Here is a 21,800-nt window from a genome sequence, read left to right on the forward strand (position 1 = left end):
GTGTGGTGAGTTGAGCGTGAATGCCACAGTGGATGGCGTGAAGCCTCCATACGCCCTATGTCTCCGTGGCAATGTGCTCAACAAGCCACGTGATAAGATGCACGTGGCGGTCTCAGATGTGGAGGCAGCTGGGATTTATCCTCCAGCACCCAGACTGAGGTGAATCACTACGTGACCATGAGGACTTAAAAGTGCACTGGGAATTGGGCATTCCAAATTGGGGGAAAAAGGGGACCCCCCGTCCCCCAAAAAAATCTTCTTTTGTGTTTCACAGACAAAAGAATGTAATGATTTTTTTTTATTTTATTTTTTTTACTGATATCTGATGTTTCAGTATAGAGTAGCTTGATATCTGAAAGACTGGTGTAACTGGTGCTGTTTACCTGTCTGGGTCATCATGGGTGTGTAGACCTTTGGGTCGATGGTGCCCATGGGTGGCGGCAGAAGGGGGTTGGTGAAGCTGCGCAGCGGGTGAGTGGGGCGCACACATGCGGTCGGGATGGTGCGGCTGGGAATCTCTTCCGACGGTTCTGACTGCGCCGTGGGAATCAGAGGTTTTTGTTGTTGTTGGGTGGGGATTGAAGCTCCGCCCTCCGCTGACATCGCTTACAATCACAAAAACACAAAACAAAAACAACACATTACTTTTGAGAGCAAAACAAGAAGTGAGAGCACAGTAAAATTGGAAATAATGAACTTTGTGCAAATAAGAGGTAAAAAAAAATGCTGGGCAGCAGCCAGTCGGTTGCTGTCTGAGGTTGTGACGTCTATCATGAGTGTTTCAAATCACATGAAAACATGTATATTAAAAATGAAAACTTTAATATTAAACATTAATTAAGTCAACAGATACGAAGTAAACATTCACAAATACGCTACATACCATCATATCAACAAAATGCTACTTAAAAAAATTTTCTTTTTAAAATGCTTTCTAAAACTGTGAATGCCCATCTAATTTCAATAGGTATAATATTTCAGATCTTTGGGGCATAGTGGCTAAAAGCTGCTTCATCTGATCTCTTACAGTATGTGTTACATAGCAATATTTCAAAAGGTCAGCATTTGAAGACCGCAAACAACGATTTGGAACATACACAGATCAGCCACAACATTAAAACCCCCTGCCTAATATTGTGTAGGTCCCCCTTGTGCCATCTAAGATGCAGGATGGCGCTGTTTTGGCGGCACGAGGGGACCTACACAATATTCGGCAGGGGGTTTTAATGTTGTGGCTGACCGGTGCATGTGCCTAGATTGAGGCTGGGTTCACAAAAGTGTATATTTTCTTTGGAAATTTAGAAATAAACTGTGCATACATGATGACTTAATAACATGATGTGTTATACATCCTCTTAGACACCAAGCCAGAGCGGCAGACCCCTGGAGTTTTTAATTGTATTGAGGGGATTTTTTTCTGCGCTAGTGCACATGAACAGTCAGAGTCCCTGTTTGAACTTCTCTCTTGAAGTGTCTGCGTTACTGGCAGCTGTGTAACGTGTTCGCTAAATGTCTCTTTGAAAACGTTATTTGTTTCGCTGGTGCAAACAGATTCGCAGCTGCTGCCAAAGACCCAAATCAAATCAATTTGGCCAGCCGCTAAAAAAGTCATTTAACGCTGATCTAAAAACAGAGCGAGACAGCAAAAGAGCAGGAGAATGAGAGATGCTTCATCTTTATTTTGCTCTATTGAAGGTTGCCTCTGTCTCTAACTGACAATTCCAGTCCTGGATGCTGACTGGTCATAACTGTGTTCCAGTTGTGTGAAAATACAAAATCTGGTATAATCACTCCAGCAGCACCCTTTAACTCAGACTGTTTTCACAAAACAACATGACCAAAAGTGCCTAATTGCTTATATAAGTGTCTTAAAATCAGTCATATTGACAGATTTACTTAAGTATTTTGCAAATGTTTCTCTCAAATACTACTGGGCAAAAGCAAAGAATAAAAACAAAGCGCCAAAGCCTAACCCTTAGGAGAGATCATTTGTAAATGTTACCGGCAGCGTAACTTCGGTCCACGGTGAGTGTGGAGAAGGGCATCGGCCGCAGGGTGAATTTAGGGTGAGGGTTGAATCCGCAGGTGGGTGAGGGCAAGATGCCCGGGTACTGACTGCTCTCCAGCGTGGGCACAGGGATGGCACTCACCACCGCTGGATCAACAAAGACAAAGAGACAGAGAAATTCAGAATACACAACAAATAAACGTTTACTGCAGTTTTCCAGTGAAATACCCAGTAGGGGGCGCCAAAAGCGAGTGAAATGGTGTCATAATCAGACAAAGGTGAATATTACATGCAGGTTTTAATGAGTAAAACATACCTCCCTAACCTAAAACTTCAACCTAAACCTAATCAATAGTGTTGTAAAATCAAATGAGAGGTAAAGAAAACAGACATCCTTAAACTAAACCAACACCTAACAGATAGTGTCCAAAAACAATGAGAAATGCAAAGCACATTTTCTGAAGCAACCATGTCATATCGCGTCGCTTCTATGACACTTTTGTCTCATGTGTCAGCTTGCATATTTGGCTGGGCTTGAACCACGGTCTTCTGAGTTCAAAGTCCAACTCTATCAGGTGAGCTACCGCGCAAGCTAATCACATTGGAATAAGTGTATAACTGTAGGTGTGTCTGTAATACAAGCATTAAAATGTATAATTTTTTAAATGATGCATTATAGTAAAAGTGTTCTGATATCATATTATAACAGTCTGTGAGTAATAGTGCGAAAAATACGTGTTTATAAAGTCATAATCAGCCACTGTACTCATGATTTGTGTGAAAGTGAATAAAACGCACAGTTGTTGTAGCACCTCTAGTGTTCATTTCACCAGGAAACTGTAGCGAAACGTTGAAAGCGGCAAGAAAAAGTAAGTTTGTAAAAATGTCATTACATTTATTATATGTGACTAGGTTGAAAACAGTCAAACCTCCAAAGACAAAGTGGGGAAATGTGTTGAAAATAATGTCACTTTACAAATAAACTTAATATTTTATTTTTGTTGGATTTTTCCCCTTTTTCACCCAATTTGGAATGCCCAATTCCCAGTGCGCTTTTTAAGTCTTGTGGTCACGTAGTGATTCGCCTCAATCCGGGTGGCAGAGGATGAATCCCAGTTGTCTCCGTGTCTGAGACCATCAACCCGTGCATCTTATCACGTGGCTTGTTGAGCACGTTGCCATGGAGACATAGTGCGTGTGGAGGCTTCACGCCATCCACCACGGCAACCGCGCTCAACTCACCATGCGCCCCACTGACAACGAACCACATTATAGCGACCACGAGGAGGTTACCCCATTTGACTCTACCCTCCCTAGCAACCGGGCCAATTTTGGTTGCTTAGGAGACCTGGCTGGAGACACTCAGCATGCCCTGGGATTCAAACTAGCGAACTAGCGAACTCCAGGGGTGGTAGCCAGTGTCTTTTACCACTGAGCTACCCAGGCAGCAACTTTATATATATATATATATTTTTTTTACAAAAGGCGTCAGCATCTTATTTGCTTACTTTTGAGGTGAAATGTAACCTGGACATGTTTTTGTGAAATTCTCCTTAAAATTGTAAAAGTGTGGACGTCAGTGAATTGTAAACTGTGGCTGGTTTATGTTGAGTCGGCTGTGATTGGTCAGGTGTTTGATAGCATCCAATCATTAATCATGTTTAAATATTTAAAGCCGTACAAGAGGAAAGTGTTTATAATTCAGACCCTTGAGGAAATCCATTAGTCTGTTTTAAACTCTTCAATAACACTGAAAAACAAGCACATCCATTTAAAAAGACGAATTGTCACAGGAATCTGAACACACAATCTACACAAACTCATTTAACACAGCAACATGTATGATGAATGAGTAATGATGCAGTAAAATGCTAATTTGAGTATTCCTGCTGTACTGAGAGAAAGAGTGTGTTCACCTTGAGACTGAAAACCTCACAGAGAGTGTCAGAGAGAAATTGCCTGAAGTGTGGAGATTTCTATCTACTAAACTGGCTGAGAGAGCAAACGCTGACTGACTGCAAAGTGTGTGTGTGTGTGTGTGTGTGTGTGTGTGTGTTCATTTTGTGTGCATGCGTGCATTTTGCTACAGCTTGGGTACAAAGTTGTCATCAGAATTTATCTAAATATAACAAAACCTCCCTTCATGCAGGGACTCCTTACAATCAATCCATAATGTTTTATTAATAAAATGCGTTAGTCTGTAAGGATTTGGAGTAGGGTTTGGGTTATTCTGAAGTCATCTTAATTAGCCTTATAACTATAACAGAAGTCTATTCTGTCTTCATTAAGACAGATAAGTAAATGTTTGTGTTGGCTGTATTTGTAAGGACCAGATGTTAGAATAGGTCTTCACTAATACTAATAAAAACTGACATGTGTCATTTTCATCTGTCCTCAACGGTTTAAATGTTTTCTAAATCTAAATCTACTATTAACTGCTTTGTGTGAGGGTTAGGTTTAGCACATACCATTACCTCAGTATAGAAACCACTGCATCTGTATGTGTGTGTATTCTCGTCCTCTGTCGGGCTCTCAGTTTTTTAACCCTTTAATGCATACGTCGGGTCTATAGTGACCCGGGACCTCATTCCACCCCTTCGTTTCATCCATTTTTGGGAGTTATACCCACACCTCTTTAGTATTCCACCACTGTTCTCTTCTGAATAGTGTAACAACAACAACAACAAAAAGGCAAAATTGCAAAAAAAAAAAAAAAAAACTGGTACGTATACTACTGGTATAACTGCTTAATTACTAAAAGTGTATAGGGTCATTAAAGACCAGAGATATGCTTACATAACTCATATTTTATAATTTATTCCATATCTATGTAAGTGTACTATGACATTGCATCTATTTCTTTGTTTATTACAAGACAAATGAGCACTACATTCATACAAATGAATATATCATGTTGATTTTCTGTGTGACAATGAGGAATTATCAGTATATTAGACGTGTACATATACAGTACATAATATACATGCCATTTCTTACTCAAGGCGCTGATGTTTTTAGTGATGGACTTGATTTACATATGACAAAGAAGCAACGTGGAAGTAAACTATAGCAAGTATTATTTTAGGGATCAGAAGTTAAGACAAATAATTGGATTTTCAAGGGACTAGTTACGGACTTGTTTGGAATTATAAGGTATTTATTTGGCCTTCATTTGGTTGATTTCTTACCCTTGCCTAATAGCCTCTTTACATTTGTTTTTTTTTTTCCTAACAATTAACTTAAAATTGTAATTTTAATTTGTTTAATTAAAAACTAAATGTAGCAATAGCTAGTAAGATGCAAAATACATCCTTTATAGGTTCTCATTACACTGAGTGAATATGCAACGTATAAGTATAAGATAAATATAGAAGACAGAGACTTTTGATGCTTAGCGTAACGAGTGAGGAGCCCTGAATCAGCTGATCAGCAGGAGAGCAAGATAAGGGGCAGCCGGAGATGCCGTGTCAAGAGAGAGAGAGACACACATGCAGCCACGTTGCATGTGTGTCTGTGTCCTTATGTTTTATGTTGTTTTAAGTTCATTTATATCATTAAAGTTTATGTTTACTGTTCGGCTGGTTCCCGCCTCCTCCTTGCCCAACCTTTACCTGTTACAAGCATCTACTTTGCACTAAGGGCAAATAGTGTTAGATACTATATGCACCCCTAATTAAATACTACCATACAGTATAGGGGCATAACTGCAGCATGTTTATTGGGTTATTTAGAGTCCCACAAACGCCCTACACCAACCCCTAAACCTAACCCTAACCTTAATTGCTTTGATGAAATACTATATGCATTCTACATGTATTTCATACTTATAAGCCGCGCATTCACACAGAGTACTGAGAACTTTTAAAGGATGTATTTTGCATCATACTATCTATGGATATGTGTTGTTTTTAGCTAAGAAATTCATTGTCATGACGAAAGCAAATATAAAGCAAGAATAAGAAATCAGCTAATAAAGGCTTGATAAATACTTTATAATGCCAAACATGTGCATAACTAGTCACTTACAAGTCTAATTATTAGTCATGAATTTCTGATCCCAAAACTTAAGTGTTACCGCAAGTTTAACACATGAACAGTATGATTTGGCTTTTGTCATTTGGGTGTACTACTGAAATGATGTAAGTTGTGCATCTATTTAGACTCAAAAAGTATCTTATGTGTTATATGTAGCTCTATATGTGTTTGACAGCCAGTTGCGACTCATGAAATTTCAGTGTGAAAGTAATGAATCCTGTTTTAGATTTGTTGCATCATCTCTTTTTTCAAATTTGACACTATTTGGGCACTCTGTATGTGCCGGGTCGCTAAAGAGCCAAGGTTTGTAATAATGTTTGGCGAAACACCCATGCATTTAAAGGTTAAGCATGTTTTTTCATATTCACTTTCACTGAGTCACTCATTTTCTCATTATAAATCCGCCAAAAGTTGATATTTCCCTTCATTATCATATAATGTATTTACTTTCAGTACTGATTATCTGATGATATGGAGTCGTGCTGAAACTGAACTTTACCACATCAGTTTACACAGGAAGAACAAATGAACCAAATAAATAAAGTAAGTAGAGCCAGATGATTCAGATGACAAACAACAAAAGACATTGTGAAGTGCCTTGGTGAGCAGTTTTCTATGGTCTGTTGACGTATTCAAGTGAAAATGGTACAGTAAGTGTGATCTTTTAGTAGCGTAACAAAACACCTCTCCTCAACAAGACACATGATTTTAGGTATTATTCAAATGCTGCAGGACCACTACACACTGAATGTTTAATACTTACTGTTTGAGGTTTGATCAAATCACTATGCGCAATAGAAACAGTGATGTTTGACTTAGCGAGCACTACAAAAAGAGAGATTTTGACATGAAAGGAAGGAGGGAAACAGATCACAAGCTTCCATGAAATGAGTTGGACATCATGATGTGTCACAGATGATTTGATGATAAACGAAGAAGGTCAGAACAGACGTCCAGCCGAGGGAGAAATCAAGAGAACAGACGGGTGGTAAAACTGCTATAATCTCACCTCGAGTTCAGAGCAGACGCAGTCGTGCAGACTGTGTTTGTGTGTGATCATTGTTCATTTCCTTTAATGCTAAAAAAAAAGAGTTTGATAGGCTTCTTTAAACTCCCGTCTCAAAATGTTTAAAGAATCTTTCCTTTACCAGTTGCTGCTTAAAGTTTCAATGTCTCAACAGCTCATCCATGACCTGTTGTCTGTTCCGGTGAAATCACAAAATAAAATGCAACCAAACGTGTCCCAGTTACTGAATCTGGATCATGCCGCCTCTGGCTACTGCAGTCAGTGGCTATAATTCTGGGAAGATTTCTCAGAAGCACATTCTCGATTTACAGTAGCGCCGTTGAACGAGGGGCCTTAAAATGTGAGAGATTACATCTGTGATGTGACATGATAAATGAAGCCGCTCTGATGTGGAGCTGATTGCCGAAATGAGTTTATATGGATTATAAACTAGAAGCTCAAACTAGAGCTGTGTGCTATGACTGTATATACTGTGTGACAGTAGAAATGTGTTAACCAGTAGCCATTCTGCTGTTCAGTTTATACTACAGTTGCCATATTTGCAAGCAGGACTTACACGTGAGAGAGACGAAGAAAATATAAAGCGAGAAACATCCCAAACAAGTCAAGACGAGGCAGAGCCTGTAATGTCAAGTTTTGGGTTTCTAACTCAAATATCTATGTTCCTTGAACTTATTTTCCTTAAAAATCCATGAAAGGCAGCATGAACTGATTCCCCTCATGGATGCAAATAGGAGAGTGACTGGAAGTAAACAGTTATTGTGAAAAGGACTTAAATATTGATCTGTTTCTCACCCAAAGCGATCATATCACTTTATAAGACATTCATTTAACCACTGGAGTCGAATGTATTACTTTTACTATGATTGTCTGTGCTTTTTGAAGCTTTCAAGTGCTGATTACCATTCGCTTGCATTGTATGGACCTACAGAGCTGAAATATTCTTCTAAAAATCTTCATTTGTGTTCTGCAGAAGAAAGAAAGTCATACACATCTGGGATGGCATGAGGGTAAGTGATGAGATAATTTTCATTTTTGGGTGAACTATTCCTTTAATAACAATTTATCTAGAACATACAATCTTCATTATTTAAGCTGTTGTTGTATAACCTAAATTTGAGTCCATTCAATTAAAATTTTTCTCCCAATTTGGAATGCCCAATTCCCAATGTGCCTTTAAGTCCTCATGGTCGCGTAGTGATTCGCCTCAGTCCGGGTGGCGGAGGACGAATCCCAGTTGCCTCCGTGTCTGAGACCGTCAACCCGTGCATCTTATCATGTGGCTTGTTGAACGCGTTGCCACGGAGACATAGCGCGTGTGGAGGCTTCACGCCATCCACCGCGGCATCCGCGCTCAACTCACCACGCGCCCCACCGAGAATGAACCACATTATAGCGACCACGAGGAGGTTACCCCATGTGACTCTACCCTCCCTAGCAACCGGGCCAATTTGGTTGCTTAGGAGACCTGGTTGGAGTCAGCTTTCTTTGTTCTTAAACATTATGCCAGATCATATAGAGGTCAATTAATACATTATAGTAGCGATGAAATATTTTGCCATTATAGTAGAATCTCAGAGTTGTCATCTCATAAATAAGGTAATTCCGACATGACATGAACACACTTTAAATATAGAATTCAGCTGATGTGCGGTAACAGGTGTGCGTATATCAGCTATTTAACTGGTTTAAATATTTTGTGTCTCATGAATAACTTGATCTCTTGGTTTGAGTTCATCAAGTTCCGAATAAAAACAGAAAATTATCAAATCAGATGAAGTATTTGTCATTTGTACAGTATTTAATTCACTGGGTTTTCCAAAAATAGCCACATGATCAAGATTATTATAAAATAATAAATAAAATTAAAATAATGTGTTGAATTTCCTGCAAAACTGTATATACAGTTGAAGTCAGAAGTTCACATACACTTGGGTTGAAGTCATTAAAACTCATTTTTTAACCACTCCACAGATTTAATATTAGCAAACTATAGTTTTGGCAAGTCGTTTAGGACATCTACTTTGTGCATGACATGAGTAATTTTTCCAACAATTGTTTACAGACCGATTGTTTCACTTTTAATTGACTATATCACAATTCCAGTGGGTCAGAAGTTTACATACACTAAGTTAACTGTGCCTTTAAGCAGCTTGGAAAATTCCAGAAAATGATGTCAAGCCTTTAGACAATTAGCCAATTATCTTCTGATAGGAGGTGTCCTGAATTGGAGGTGTACCTTAAGGCCTACCTTCAAACTCAGTGCCTCTTTGCTTGGCATCATGGGAAAATCAAAAGAAATCAGCCAAGACCTCAGATAATAATTTTGGACCTCCACAAGTCTGGGTCATCCTTGGGGGTAATTTCCAAACACCTGAAGGTACCACGTTCATCTGTACAAGCAAGTATAAACACCATGGGACACCCAGCCATCATACCGCTCAGGAAGGAGACGCATTCTGTCTCCTAGAGATGAATGTAGTTTGGTGCGAAAACTGCAAATCAATACCAGAACAGAACTTGGGACAAACTTCCAGCAACTTATTGTGAGAAGCTTGTGGAAGGCTACCCAAAATGTTGGCCCCAAGTTAAACAATTTAAAGGCAATGTCACCAAATACTAACAAAGTGTATGTAAACTTCTGACCCACTGGGAATGTGATGAAATAAATCATTCTCTCTACTATTATTCTGACATTTTACATTCTTAAAATAAAGTAGTGATCCTAACTGACCTAAGACAGGGAATGTTTTCAACGATTAAATGTCAGGAATTATGAAAAACTGAGTTTAAATGTATTTGGCGAAGGTGTATGTGAACTTCTGACTTCAACTGTATACTATATCATGACATAAAATTTTGGTCATTTAGCACACCCCTAGTTCAAAGTGTTTGCATGAAGAGTGTACTATATTCCATTCCTCTTCATCACAAACGTCTGTAGGCCTCGTTAGAGAGAATTCATTAAATATGCAATGCCTGCAGAATGCTCCATCTTGCTTATTGAGTTCACTTGCGTCTTTTTCATGTTTCTCAACACTTTCACTGCGGTGGTGCCCATATTCCATCCATCTCTTGCATTAACTTAAAAAATCCTCCCAGCGATTTCCATTTCTCCAATCGTTATTTCATCCATTCACATGTGCTTCCTCATTTTCCCGGAGGACACGGATGTGAGGAGTCTTTCATGTCATTTGAGGCAGCAGAGAGGATACAGCGAGGGTTAGACAGCGCAGCAGAGGGTCAGAGAGGAGGTGATCATGTGACTGACGGCTGTGATCCGTACTGTGTCAGACGTGATGCATCTCAGCGGTGCAGAACTCAAACCCGCTGCGAATCAAACGCATCTCCCGAATGAACAAAGCGTCTGTGAAGCACGGAATATGAAAAAATCAAAGGCCGCGATGCCGTGGCACGTTTTTGCCTAAATCTAAAAATAAATCCTGCCACAAGACGTCCTGACTCGAGAGCGTGTTATCAAAGGACTCGTTCTTGACGATATTCATATTCACATTTTTACATTTTTACAACAGGTAACACACACTCACAACGCTGGCCTGAAGTTACTCATCATATTTAGTAATGTTTATTAAAGCTACACTCACTGTTTGTTTTTTTTTTTGTCTTTATTAAAAAGTTTGAATTACTTCTAAAGAAATTAATTCGCATTTTGAAACACGTTTAAAATCATGAGATTTTGCATGAGATGAAGACTCATCAGTGACCTTATAAAAGCGGTTTCATTCTACATACGTAGACAGGGTCCCCTCATGGGGGCTGCTATGCTAAGATCACATGACCAGCAGAAAATGTTTCACTTAAAGGGATAGTTCACCTAAAAACGAAAATTGTCTCATCGTTTACTCACCCTCATGCCATCCCAGATGTGTATGACTTTCTTTCTTCTGCAGAACACAAAGGAAGATTTTCATAAGACTATTTCAGCTCTGTAGGTTCTCACACTGCAAGTGAATGGTTACCAGAACTCAGAAGCTCCGAAAAGCACATATAGGCAGCATTGAAGTAATGCATATGACTCCAATGGTTTAATCCATGTCTTCAGAAGTGATATGATATGGGTGATAAATAGATAAATATTTAAGTCATTTGTTCTGTAAATCTACACTTTCACTTTCACATTCAGCCACCTAATGGTTGGGGCTGGTCAAAAGTAGAGATTTAAAGTAAAAAAGGACTTAAATATTGTTTTGTTTCTCACTCACACCTATCATATAGCTTCAGAAAACATGGATTTAAACACTGGAGTCTTATGGATTACTTTTATGCTGCATTTATGTGCTTTTTGGAGCTTCAAAGTTTTGGATCCTGTTGACTTGCATTGTATGGACCTACAGAGCTGAAATATTCTTCTAAAAATCTTCATTTGTGTTCTGCTGAAGAAAGAAAGTCATACACATCTGGGATGGCATGAGAGTGAGTAAATGATGAGATAATTTTCATTTTTGGGTGAACTATTCCTTTAATGACAGTAACTGCCCTGTTATTGGACACTTTCACTCATGCGTTAACCTGCTTCATCTCTGGTGCATTTTTAGGCAGCCGCCTGCAATTGTTTTTACACCCAAATTTAAAAGCTCACCATACACACAAAGATGGCCTAATTGCAAAAATATTGGTCTCATTTTACAGAAAATAAATGATGCAGCTAATGCAGCTGAGCACTCACACCATAGACATCCAGCTATTTTGGATTGCATGCATAATTCCAAATGTTTCATCGAATATATTGGCCTCTGAATGCACTAGAAGCTAAATATAATGGTCGATAAAAAGCTAAGATCCAAGCATCTTTGCGGTTATAAATAACATTTCAGTATCATCAATAGTTGATTTGTTTATCATGCTTTTTTCTGCTGGTCTGCAATTATGTTCTGGACATCTGAGAGATAACACTGGATTATTTAGCCAAAACAGCTCACAGACAAGTAAAAAATGGTTCATTTTGAAGAAACAGCCTAAGGTAGGAGCTCATATTGAGTTTGTGGCTACTTGGGGCTTACAGAACCAGTGATCGGAGCAGACATGAGACATTTCTCTTACAGAGAAAGTGATTCTTTTGATAATCTTTTGAACTGTGGTGTTAGGGCATCAAAATAAACTTTACAGTCACATACCTGAGAATGAGAGCTTTCATTTGATATATGACGTTCCTATTCAAGTGCTGTGTAAAAAACGTTTATAATAATATTCATATTTCTGCATAACCTCTAGGTGCTTATTTGCAACATGGACATTTTCAGGCTTTGTTTTGTTACTTTATGAAACATAAATGCAAAAGTGCAATTTTATGAAAATGTAAATTCAAAGTCGATTCTAAGCTTTCGAATGGTACCACACATGAATTACTTGTATCCAGGAACTTTTACAATTTAAGCATGAAGTTAAAACAACACTATTTCAGTGTCTGACGCTACTCCAAGGTTTTTAACAGTAATCTACAGCGTGACGTGAACGTGTCGTCTGCATGTATATTGTATGTTCCTCACGTGTGTTGCTGGGCTGAGAGTCCATGGGAATCATCATCTTGTTGCGTGTTGCCCTACGGGCGGCTAATGATCGCTCTAATGTGGAAATGCTGCTGGAAGCTTCATCGCCGTCTGTACCTGAAGAACACAATGACACGACTTTCAACCACTCGTGCACACGGACACCTGCAAACTGATTTTGATTAACACCTTGACTGAATCTCTCACCTGAGTGGCTGCTCTTGCTGCCCATCTGGCTCTCTGATTGGCTGTGGCTGACGGGAGCGATCTCCTGGACGCTCGGGATTGGTGACTCGTGGCCAGAGGGAGCGGAGCTCGAGGGCTTCTCCATGTTCTTCAGCTCCATCTCCTCGTGGTGAATCCAGAGGTCAGGAGGTCTCAGGTCTTTCTGGCTGCCTTTCCGCTTAGCAGCGCTGTGAGAAGCACGTTTCCTGCAGGGATAGAGATAAAAGCCAATAAACAGAGAGTTAGTGATAAATAAACACACACACACATATGCATGCACACACACTGTATAGAGAGAGAAAGAGATGAAAAGAAACACACAGATCACACACTGAATTCTTTGTGTTCCTGGGTTTAATTCATTATATATATGAGTCGTCAGCGCTCTGACTATTGAACAGGATTGCAGCACATTTCACCATGTGTTTTTTGGTAACCAAAAATATATTACACATTATAGAACAAAAACAGAATGATGAAAGGGCTCAACCATAGAAAAAGTACTGTACAGTCTCCGGATCATTATCACAAAATAAAACTTGACAGCATGATCAACACCGTGTTTTTATTGAAAACAAACTACTGAATCTTTATCAGTGTTACTTCAGCATCTTCTTTCTGTCTGTCTGTCTAACCCTCCCTCATGTTCACACGCACACACTGAGGGGATACGAGACAGGTAAAACATATAACAGAGCTTATTTTGGAACATAATAATGTTGTGTTTGTCCGCAGGTCTGTGTGTGTTTGTGCGTGTGTGTGTCAGGTGCTAACGATCTCTGAACTTGTGTTACTCATCTTCACACTACACATGTCTGTCTCATATCTACACACACACACACAGCTTTTTTCTCTATGTAACACTTCAGCTGAACTGTTTATAAGACATTACAAGACACTTTATGTGTCATGCGGAACATTTAAGTATGAACACTCACAGTGGCATCTACTAAATTACATGGAGCCTAACATCATTGCAAGTATTTACCGCACGTTGAGGCCTGTTAAAGACAGTTACTGTCGTTTAATAACACGCCTGCAGCCTACTTAAGTGTCTCAAACACTTGAAATACACACAAGGAATGAAAAATGGAAAAATGAGATAAACACGTGCGCTAACTATGACATAAGCAGAATTGCCACCACAGAGTGTGCGTTATTTTTAAATAATTGAACAGTCCAGAGTCAATTATTCCTTATATAATTCATGCACACCTTATGTGTGCTATCAGAAGAGCTCAAAATCCTAACATGGCCTCAGGTTGTTTGATGTGAAACATATCAAAGAGAACACACATTTAATATGAGTGTGAGATGAAACACAATGCTGAATGAGTCGTGCGGCTGTTGACAGAGTGACATCACAACACCATGACACACTCGGAAATATGACTGATCTCGATATCGATTCTTAAATCTCAATATCGAACTCTGTGCGCAACCCTCTTCTACAGTGAAAGGAAATCACTCACATTTGCAACCAAATTTCGCACTATGCGACTAAAATAAAAATGACTCTTTCCGTGTCATGCGTGTCCAAAGACGAGATCCACACAATCTATTTCTCATTGAATAATGTCTCTTTTAATGCACTTTCTGTTCTGTATAGTCAATTGTTGATCAAAAACAACAAGAAACAAAAATGTAATTCTAATCATACATAACACAGATGAGGTTAAGCCATTCCAGTCTCTCTCATTAACATGCGCTCATTTACAGATGCTCTTTACAGAACTGCCGGTTTTCTTAAAGAGACAGTACCGGTTTTTAGCATGTGTTCAACAAATCAATGTAAATAATTGTAAATAGTACAAAATATGCAATTAAACAATGAGCATGTAACAAAATAATATTCAATATAATATCATATTTATTGATTGAATAAATGGATCTGTTCGTTTTTAAAAAGCTAAAATGTGACCAAAATGATGAAAAACTAATAAATATCATTTTTTAAATTAATATTTTTGTGATTTACCTAGTTAGAAGGTCCCCTGTATAATTAACAGCATTAGCTGGGAGAATTTCTCTTATATGTAAGCAAAGTGGACATTATAGTTGTAATATACAGTAAGTATATATATATATATATATGTATATGGAACTAAGCTGAAAGAGACTCGAGACCTTCAGACTACAGGACACTTATGCCTCTACGCGAGTAATGCAACAAATGCATGTTAGGCAGGTCGAACAGGAACAAGTGCTTGCAATGCACTAGTCAAACATTCACACCTGTTTGGATTCTTGCGTCAAGAGTTGATTCCAATACAGTCTGTGATTTGTAAGGCTTATTAATCAGCACTCTAAAAGACAACAAATACATAGCGCACACACAAATATTGGATGTATTTTTTTTATGAAATGAAACTAATTTGTATCAATATGTTTCGTTACTGAACAAAATATACTGTATATTATAATCAATATTTCTCTGCCATCATGTATGAAAATTTGGAACCGAGCGAAAGAAAGAGAGAACCAGAAGTGAAGACAAAGACAGACAATAAACTCACTTCCTCTGCTGCGCAGATGAGCGGCGAGTGCAGATCAATGCGACGATGACCACCACTACCACGGTAACGGCTCCCACGGAAACAACGATGATCACCAGCAGGTTGCTGTTCTTCTGTGGGGTCACACTGCCATGCGGCGGCCGCATCTGACCAATCGGAGGCTCTGAAATCAAGTGCACATGAACAGAAACACAAGAGATTCAATGTAGCATCGTATTTCCAGTGATGTATCGAATTCCTAATTTTGTTTTCCAGGATCCTTAACTTGCATTTACCAAGTGTAAAAAAATTGTTACAGACATCGTTTCAAACATTGCGAGAAGGGTGCTGATATAAAATAAATAAAACAAATAAAAAATAAAAAACTCTTCATGGTTCTTCAAACACTGCTTTCGTGTTCAATTGTCGACTGCATTAGTCATCGAAGGTTTTTGTGATTTATTTGAGATCCGTGCTCTGTGATTTTAAGATTAAAGGGTGTGTTTTACAGTACACGTCCTGATACCTACACTGTAAACAAGAGATCTGTGCAGGACTGTCTTTTCCATCCTGCTCCCGCCCACTCCTGCAAGTTTCTATCCCGCACCCGAACGCTCACACTGAATTTTACTCCATGTTTACTCCATGTTCACCCATTCTCTGCCCGCAATAATTTTCTTCCCGACCGCTCCCTTTCCCACAACCCCACATTTGTTTTTTTACATATAGCAAAAGCCATACAAAATGACAAGTGAACACAAGAACGTTTTTATTTCACTAAAACGTGACCACACGCTCCCGTCCACATCTCATGGAAATTTAATCCCACGCCACAATATATCCCATCGGGTCCAGTGGGAATGCAGACCTCTACCGTAAACCCTAATGTTGTCATTACTGGAAAAATCAAGTCTTAACTAAACATTACTTGAAATGTCAAGTTTTGGGCTCATAACTCAAATATCTATGTTCCTTGAACTTATTTTTCTAAAAATCCATAGACTTAAGATTTTAAATGTAACTACTGAGTAAAAAATTGAGGCTATGGGGAATACCCATTCCCTACCTGTCACTCACTCGATGAGGTCACTCTTGGGAGCCCCAAACACCTCTGCTTTTTGAAAAAAGGCCAATGGGAATTGGCAAGTGGAATTTGCATGCCACTCCCTCGGACAAACGGGTATAAAAAGAGCTGGTATGCAACCACTCATTCATATTTTCTCTTCGGAGCCGAGCGATTGCATTCAGTGCACTGAATTCAATTCTCCCTACCGTTCACCTCAAACTGCTGGATTTATGGCGCATTTCAGTGGCTTCTCCCCCTCTGCACCCGTGGAGTGCAGAGAACGCCCCTGGGCGCTTCGGCAGAGCAAAACAAAAGAGTATGTTCTAAAAGAGTATATTTTCAATCCTAAAAGAGTGGCATACACGGAACGTCTTTTTAAAGATGCCTTTCCGTTTGTGTGTTATTCCTGGTTGCGATCGTTACCTCTCCGCTTCTGATGGCCATGATCGCTGTCTTACGTCCACGCAGAGACATCGTTCGTGGATGGGTCTTGTCCTCATTGCGAGAACATGACCATGGCAACATTGCAGTCGCCGCTTGCCTTCGTAAGCATACCCTCGGTATAGACATGCTGGCACACAGCTGGCCCCCGGGATTATGCAAATATGTGTTTTCCCCAGTGAGCCTACTTGCACAGATCCTGTGCAAGGTCAGGGAGGACGAGGAGCAGGTCGTCCTAGTAACACCCTACTGGCCCACCCAGATGTGGTTCTCGGACCTCACGCTCCTCTTTGAAGACTGCCCTCCTGACTGTGCTCACTTCCATCAAGAGGGTAGGGGACCTGTAGACATTCTCTGTCAGCGAATCGTGCCTGGAGTTCGGTCCGAGTTACTATCACGTGATCCTGTGATCCCAACCAGGCTATGTGGCCAAGGTTCCCACAACCCCTTTTAGGGATCAGGTGGTGAACCTGCAAGTGCTGCCCCAGGAGGAGACAGACCCAGCTTTGGCATTGCTGTGTCCTGTGCGTGCTTTACGCATCTATTTGGATCGCACGCAGAGCTTTAGAAACTCAGAGTAGCTCTTTGTCTGCTTTGGTGGACAACGGAAAGGAAGCGCTGTCTCCAAACAGAGGATCGCCCACTGGGTCGTTGACGTCATTGTGATGGCATATCACGCTCAGGACATGCCGCCACCCGTGGGGTTACGAGCCCATTCTACTAGGAGTGTAGCGGCCTCCTGGGCCCTGACCAGTGGCGCCTCTTTGGCAGATATCTGCAGAGCAGCGGGCTGGGCAACACCCAACACTCTTGCGAGGTTCTACAATCTCCGGGTTGAGCCGGTTTCATCTGGTCAGGTACGAGCAGGTAAGTTCCAGGACAGCTGGCCGGGTGTACCGCTTGCACATAGCGCCTTTCCCCTCCCTTAAGGTGAAGACATGTGCTTTTGACACCCAGTCATGTTCACAAGCTGTGATCCCTGGATGACTTTCCTCCTTAACCCTGTGGCAGACGAGTTTGCGGAGAAACTCGCTGCCGGCCCAGTACATGTGCTAATTAGGCCCTGTACTGGGGTAGGTGCTCCACATATGCTGGTTCCCCATAGGTGACCCCATGTGATATCTTCCGCTAAATCATTTCCCTGTCGGTAAACTGCGTCTTCCTTGAGCAGAGGTCCCTCTGCCCCGGTCACCATGTTTGTAGAGACCATGTGATGTATTTACACTCAAAATACCCCCCCCCCCCCTTCTCTGGGTGGGGTGTGGTCTCCGCGATGTCTTCCCCTTGGGAGTGACACCCCCCCGACATAGACATTTATGGCCCCCAGTCGGTTAACAAATTGCACTCTTTTTGGAGAGAAAAAGAGGAAAAGACGCCACAGCTGGGCTAGCCTGTCCCTATTTGTTGGGCAGTCGACTTGTTCCCAAAGGACTGTTCGACACTCATAAGAGCACTGGGGGAGGCTACGTGACGGCCTGGTGCGCTGGCTACGAGGCACACAGTGGTCTGCCCGTCTTGCACCGCCAGTTCACGTAACACAGTTCAGCTAGTTGTGGCGTTTTGTATAGGGACCCCTAGTGTCACCACATCGACATAACGTCGAGTGAGTGACAGATAGGGAACGTCCTGGTTACTTTCGTAACCTCCGTTCCCTGATGGAGGGAACGAGACGTTGTGTCCCTCTTGCCACAACACCGAAGTACCCGCTGAAATGGCCGGGACCTTGTCTCGGCTCCTCAGCACAAAACCTGAATGAGTGGTTGCATACCAGCTCCTTTTATACCCGTATGTCCGGGGGAGTGGCATGCAAATTTCACTCGCCAATTCCCATTGGCCTTTTTTCAAAAAGCAGAGGTGTTTGAGGCTCCCAAGAGTGACCCCTAGTGTCACTACATCGACACAATGTCTTGTTCCCTCCATCAGGGAATGGAGGTTACGAAAGTAACCAGGATGTAATCCCTTGTGCTTGAATTATTTAATTATGTTTCCTTGGTCAAAGGGAACTTACTGGGGCATTTAAATTCATTGTTAAGAATTTAGATAGATTCTCTTTTTCAGTATTTTTATGTTGTTTTGTTGCAAATAGTTGTTTTGTGTGATGTCACTTTACTGACTTGTTTACTTAACTCACTTTGTTCACTTTACTTAACTCGTTCCATCAATCAAATTGAGTAATGGTGTCTCCAGAACTTGTGTAATTAAGTTCACTTACCTTGGTGATCATATAGAATGAACTAAACTATTTAAGTTAAGGTAACTTGATGCAAGTAGATTTCACTCAGATTTGCTATTTAAATGTTGTTGTTAAAGATTAATAATTTTAATTGAATGGACTCAAATTTAGGTCATACAATAACAGAGCTTAAAAAACTTAATTAAATAATTCAAGCACAAGGCTTTGTGGGTATTCCCTATAGCCTCAATTTTGCACCCAAGAGTTTTTAACACTTCTTAACATCTTAAGTCTATGGATTTCAAAGAAAAATAAGTTCAAGGAACTTAGATATTTGAGTTTTGAGCCCAAAACTTTAAAACTCAAAGTAATGTTTAATTAAGACAACTTGATTTTGCCAGTAATGACAACATTAAGGATTACAGTGTGAACTGACAATGCGGATTTTAAAATGATGAGCATATACAGTATAATGCGTTCATTTCTGTTCTGCTCTAAATCTCTACACACAAATGAGGTATTTCAATAAAAACCAGCCACAACACATAAAAAATTGACATGCATAATTATTGCTTTTATAAAACACTTAGACTACTCAAAACAAATCTGTAAAAAAGTTTATGTTGGCATGATTTTGATTGACAGATACAGAGGTGGACTGGATAAATACAGAAACAAAGATGGCTGAGATATCACATGCATGCTGCAGACAGTAAAGACACATCTGTGCTGTACTACACACTCCATACGACACCTGTCTGTGAAGTAATGAAGTCACAGCGTGTGGAGAGGTTTGTGCGTGTGTGTGTGTGAATGTGTGTGTGTGTGTGAGAGAGAGAGAGAGAGAGAGAGAGAGAGAGAGAGCAAGATTGCAGCATATGTTTTCATTACCCATTTTAAACTCCACCTGATCACTCCATCATGCTCTCGGATGAGACAGGAGACCTGCTGTCAGTCTGTTGTGATTAACAAACATGTGTGTGTTTGTGTGTGAAGATTCACCTTATGGTTCAGCACACTTTGGCCCGCTGCATGTCAGCAGCAGCTGTAATTATCTGACTAAACCTTCATTAGCAGATCACTCGACACACAAAACACAACGACAACAATCTGTGCTGTGAAATCCACTGTCCACTCTCACCTCTCAACCGCACCAGAGGAGGGCTTTTGAATGGGACGTGGAGGTCAAGTTTACCCTCCAGACCTTCAACATGTGTCACAGTGGTAATGTTTCTTTTTCAAATCTATCGTTATATGCTATTTTTGCAAAAACGTTTATTACATTTAGTGTTGATCTTGCCAAGGAAATTACTGATGAAAATGTTCATCGACGAAGGTTTTAAAAAAAAATTTTTTTGTCTACGGTAATGAAGACAAGATGAAAAACACGCATAACACAAACGGTTTCAATTAAAATATACTGCTAATGAAAAAATGACGAGAAAAGACAACACTATGTTATATTAAAAATGCCCTAACAGCATTTGTTATTTATTTATTTATGTTGAAGAAAGAAAAATCGAGAAAGAATTTAAAATCGAGTCATAACATGTTGTGTATCTCCCTGCTGAACACCCATACAACCAACTTTACTAACAGGTTAATGACCTCACTCAAACACATCCTATATATGTGACATTAATCAGCTATATCCACAACATAAACATAATACTACAACTTACATCTGCACAGACAATCAAGCCAATGAACAGGTGAACTTGAACCAAGTTATGTGCAGAATACGTAATTTGCGCTGTGAATATGCAGTTTCCTTAAAACACACTACACTTAAAGCAATTTCATAAACTGTCTAAACATGAGGAATTCACAAAAGAGAAACTTCTAAAAGTAGCCTTTCCTTCAGTATATTCATTATATGCACTAACTGTATTTCAGGAGGTTCAGGTTTTCAGGACAGTTTTCACATGTTGTTTAATCTTAAACATATTAATCTTTATAATGTTTGATGCATGTTAAAAAATTAATAAGTGTATACATTTGTAAAATATTTGAATATCTGGTTAAAGTTTGGTCTGTTACAGTGTGATGCATGTTTTTGTCATTTTGCATGCTATCGTCAAATAAAATGTTATTTTTGTCCACTAAAACTACATGCCATTTTACTCAGAGTAAAAATGACTAAAATTAAAGGTGCAGTATGTAACATTTATCATGTAATATTTGCCTTTTTTTTCCCAATGTGTGAACGGCTTGTAACGCAACTTTAAAAATGAGCCCTTCCCGGAATTCCTAGTTTGTCTATTAAAGCCTGTAGACTGATTTTCATGCGAAGGGAGCGGGTCGCTTTTTTGCTGGCTCCCGCTTTTTTAGCCTTGCCTCAATGCGTCTCTTCCGCTATTCAACAGCGACAACAAACTGCAGCACTAGGTAACGTTACCTTAGAGATGGAATCCAGCAAATGTCCAGCTCCCAGCACAACACCGACTCCTACACAAACTCAGAGTAAGCCAAAAAAAAAAAAAAAAAAAACATTTACCTACTGAATCCCGTCTGGCTAAGCGGGAACGTGGTCGTGGTCGAGCGAAAACTAGAGTGAACATCGGCAGGGCATTTGGTTCCTGGATCAAAACCGACCCTGAATTGGTGTTCTTCTTATTGGACAGGTAAGCTTACATAACTGATTAAGGATTAATCTGTGTAATTTTAGCTAACTTGATCTTGCCTGCTAATGCTGACGAACTGAAAGATACCTTGCTTCGTAACTTTCAAATAATTTCTAATCTTCTCTTTATAATAAAAGTCAGGTTAATGTCAATGTTAATCTGTAATCATTCAGCAAGGTAAACTACAATAACACATGAA

The 21,800-nt window shown here is 39.9% G+C and overlaps 1 protein-coding gene across 2 annotated transcripts in view; it reads right to left on the bottom strand.

Annotated features, from left to right (window-relative positions):
- LOC127439993 (netrin receptor DCC-like) overlaps positions 1–21,800 on the bottom strand; it is a 330,771-nt gene that overhangs the window by 24,343 nt on the left and 284,628 nt on the right. For both annotated transcript variants that reach the window (XM_051696333.1, XM_051696334.1), the window contains exons 23-27: positions 15,319–15,481; positions 12,785–13,008; positions 12,578–12,694; positions 2,003–2,155; positions 384–605 (exon numbers count right to left, since the gene is read on the bottom strand). In XM_051696333.1, coding sequence (XP_051552293.1) covers positions 384–605; positions 2,003–2,155; positions 12,578–12,694; positions 12,785–13,008; positions 15,319–15,481 — 879 coding nt within the window. The remainder of the gene's footprint in view (positions 1–383; positions 606–2,002; positions 2,156–12,577; positions 12,695–12,784; positions 13,009–15,318; positions 15,482–21,800) is intronic.

Source organism: Myxocyprinus asiaticus, chromosome 4 (assembly GCF_019703515.2).
Source record: "Myxocyprinus asiaticus isolate MX2 ecotype Aquarium Trade chromosome 4, UBuf_Myxa_2, whole genome shotgun sequence".
Lineage (NCBI taxonomy): Eukaryota > Metazoa > Chordata > Actinopteri > Cypriniformes > Catostomidae > Myxocyprinus > Myxocyprinus asiaticus.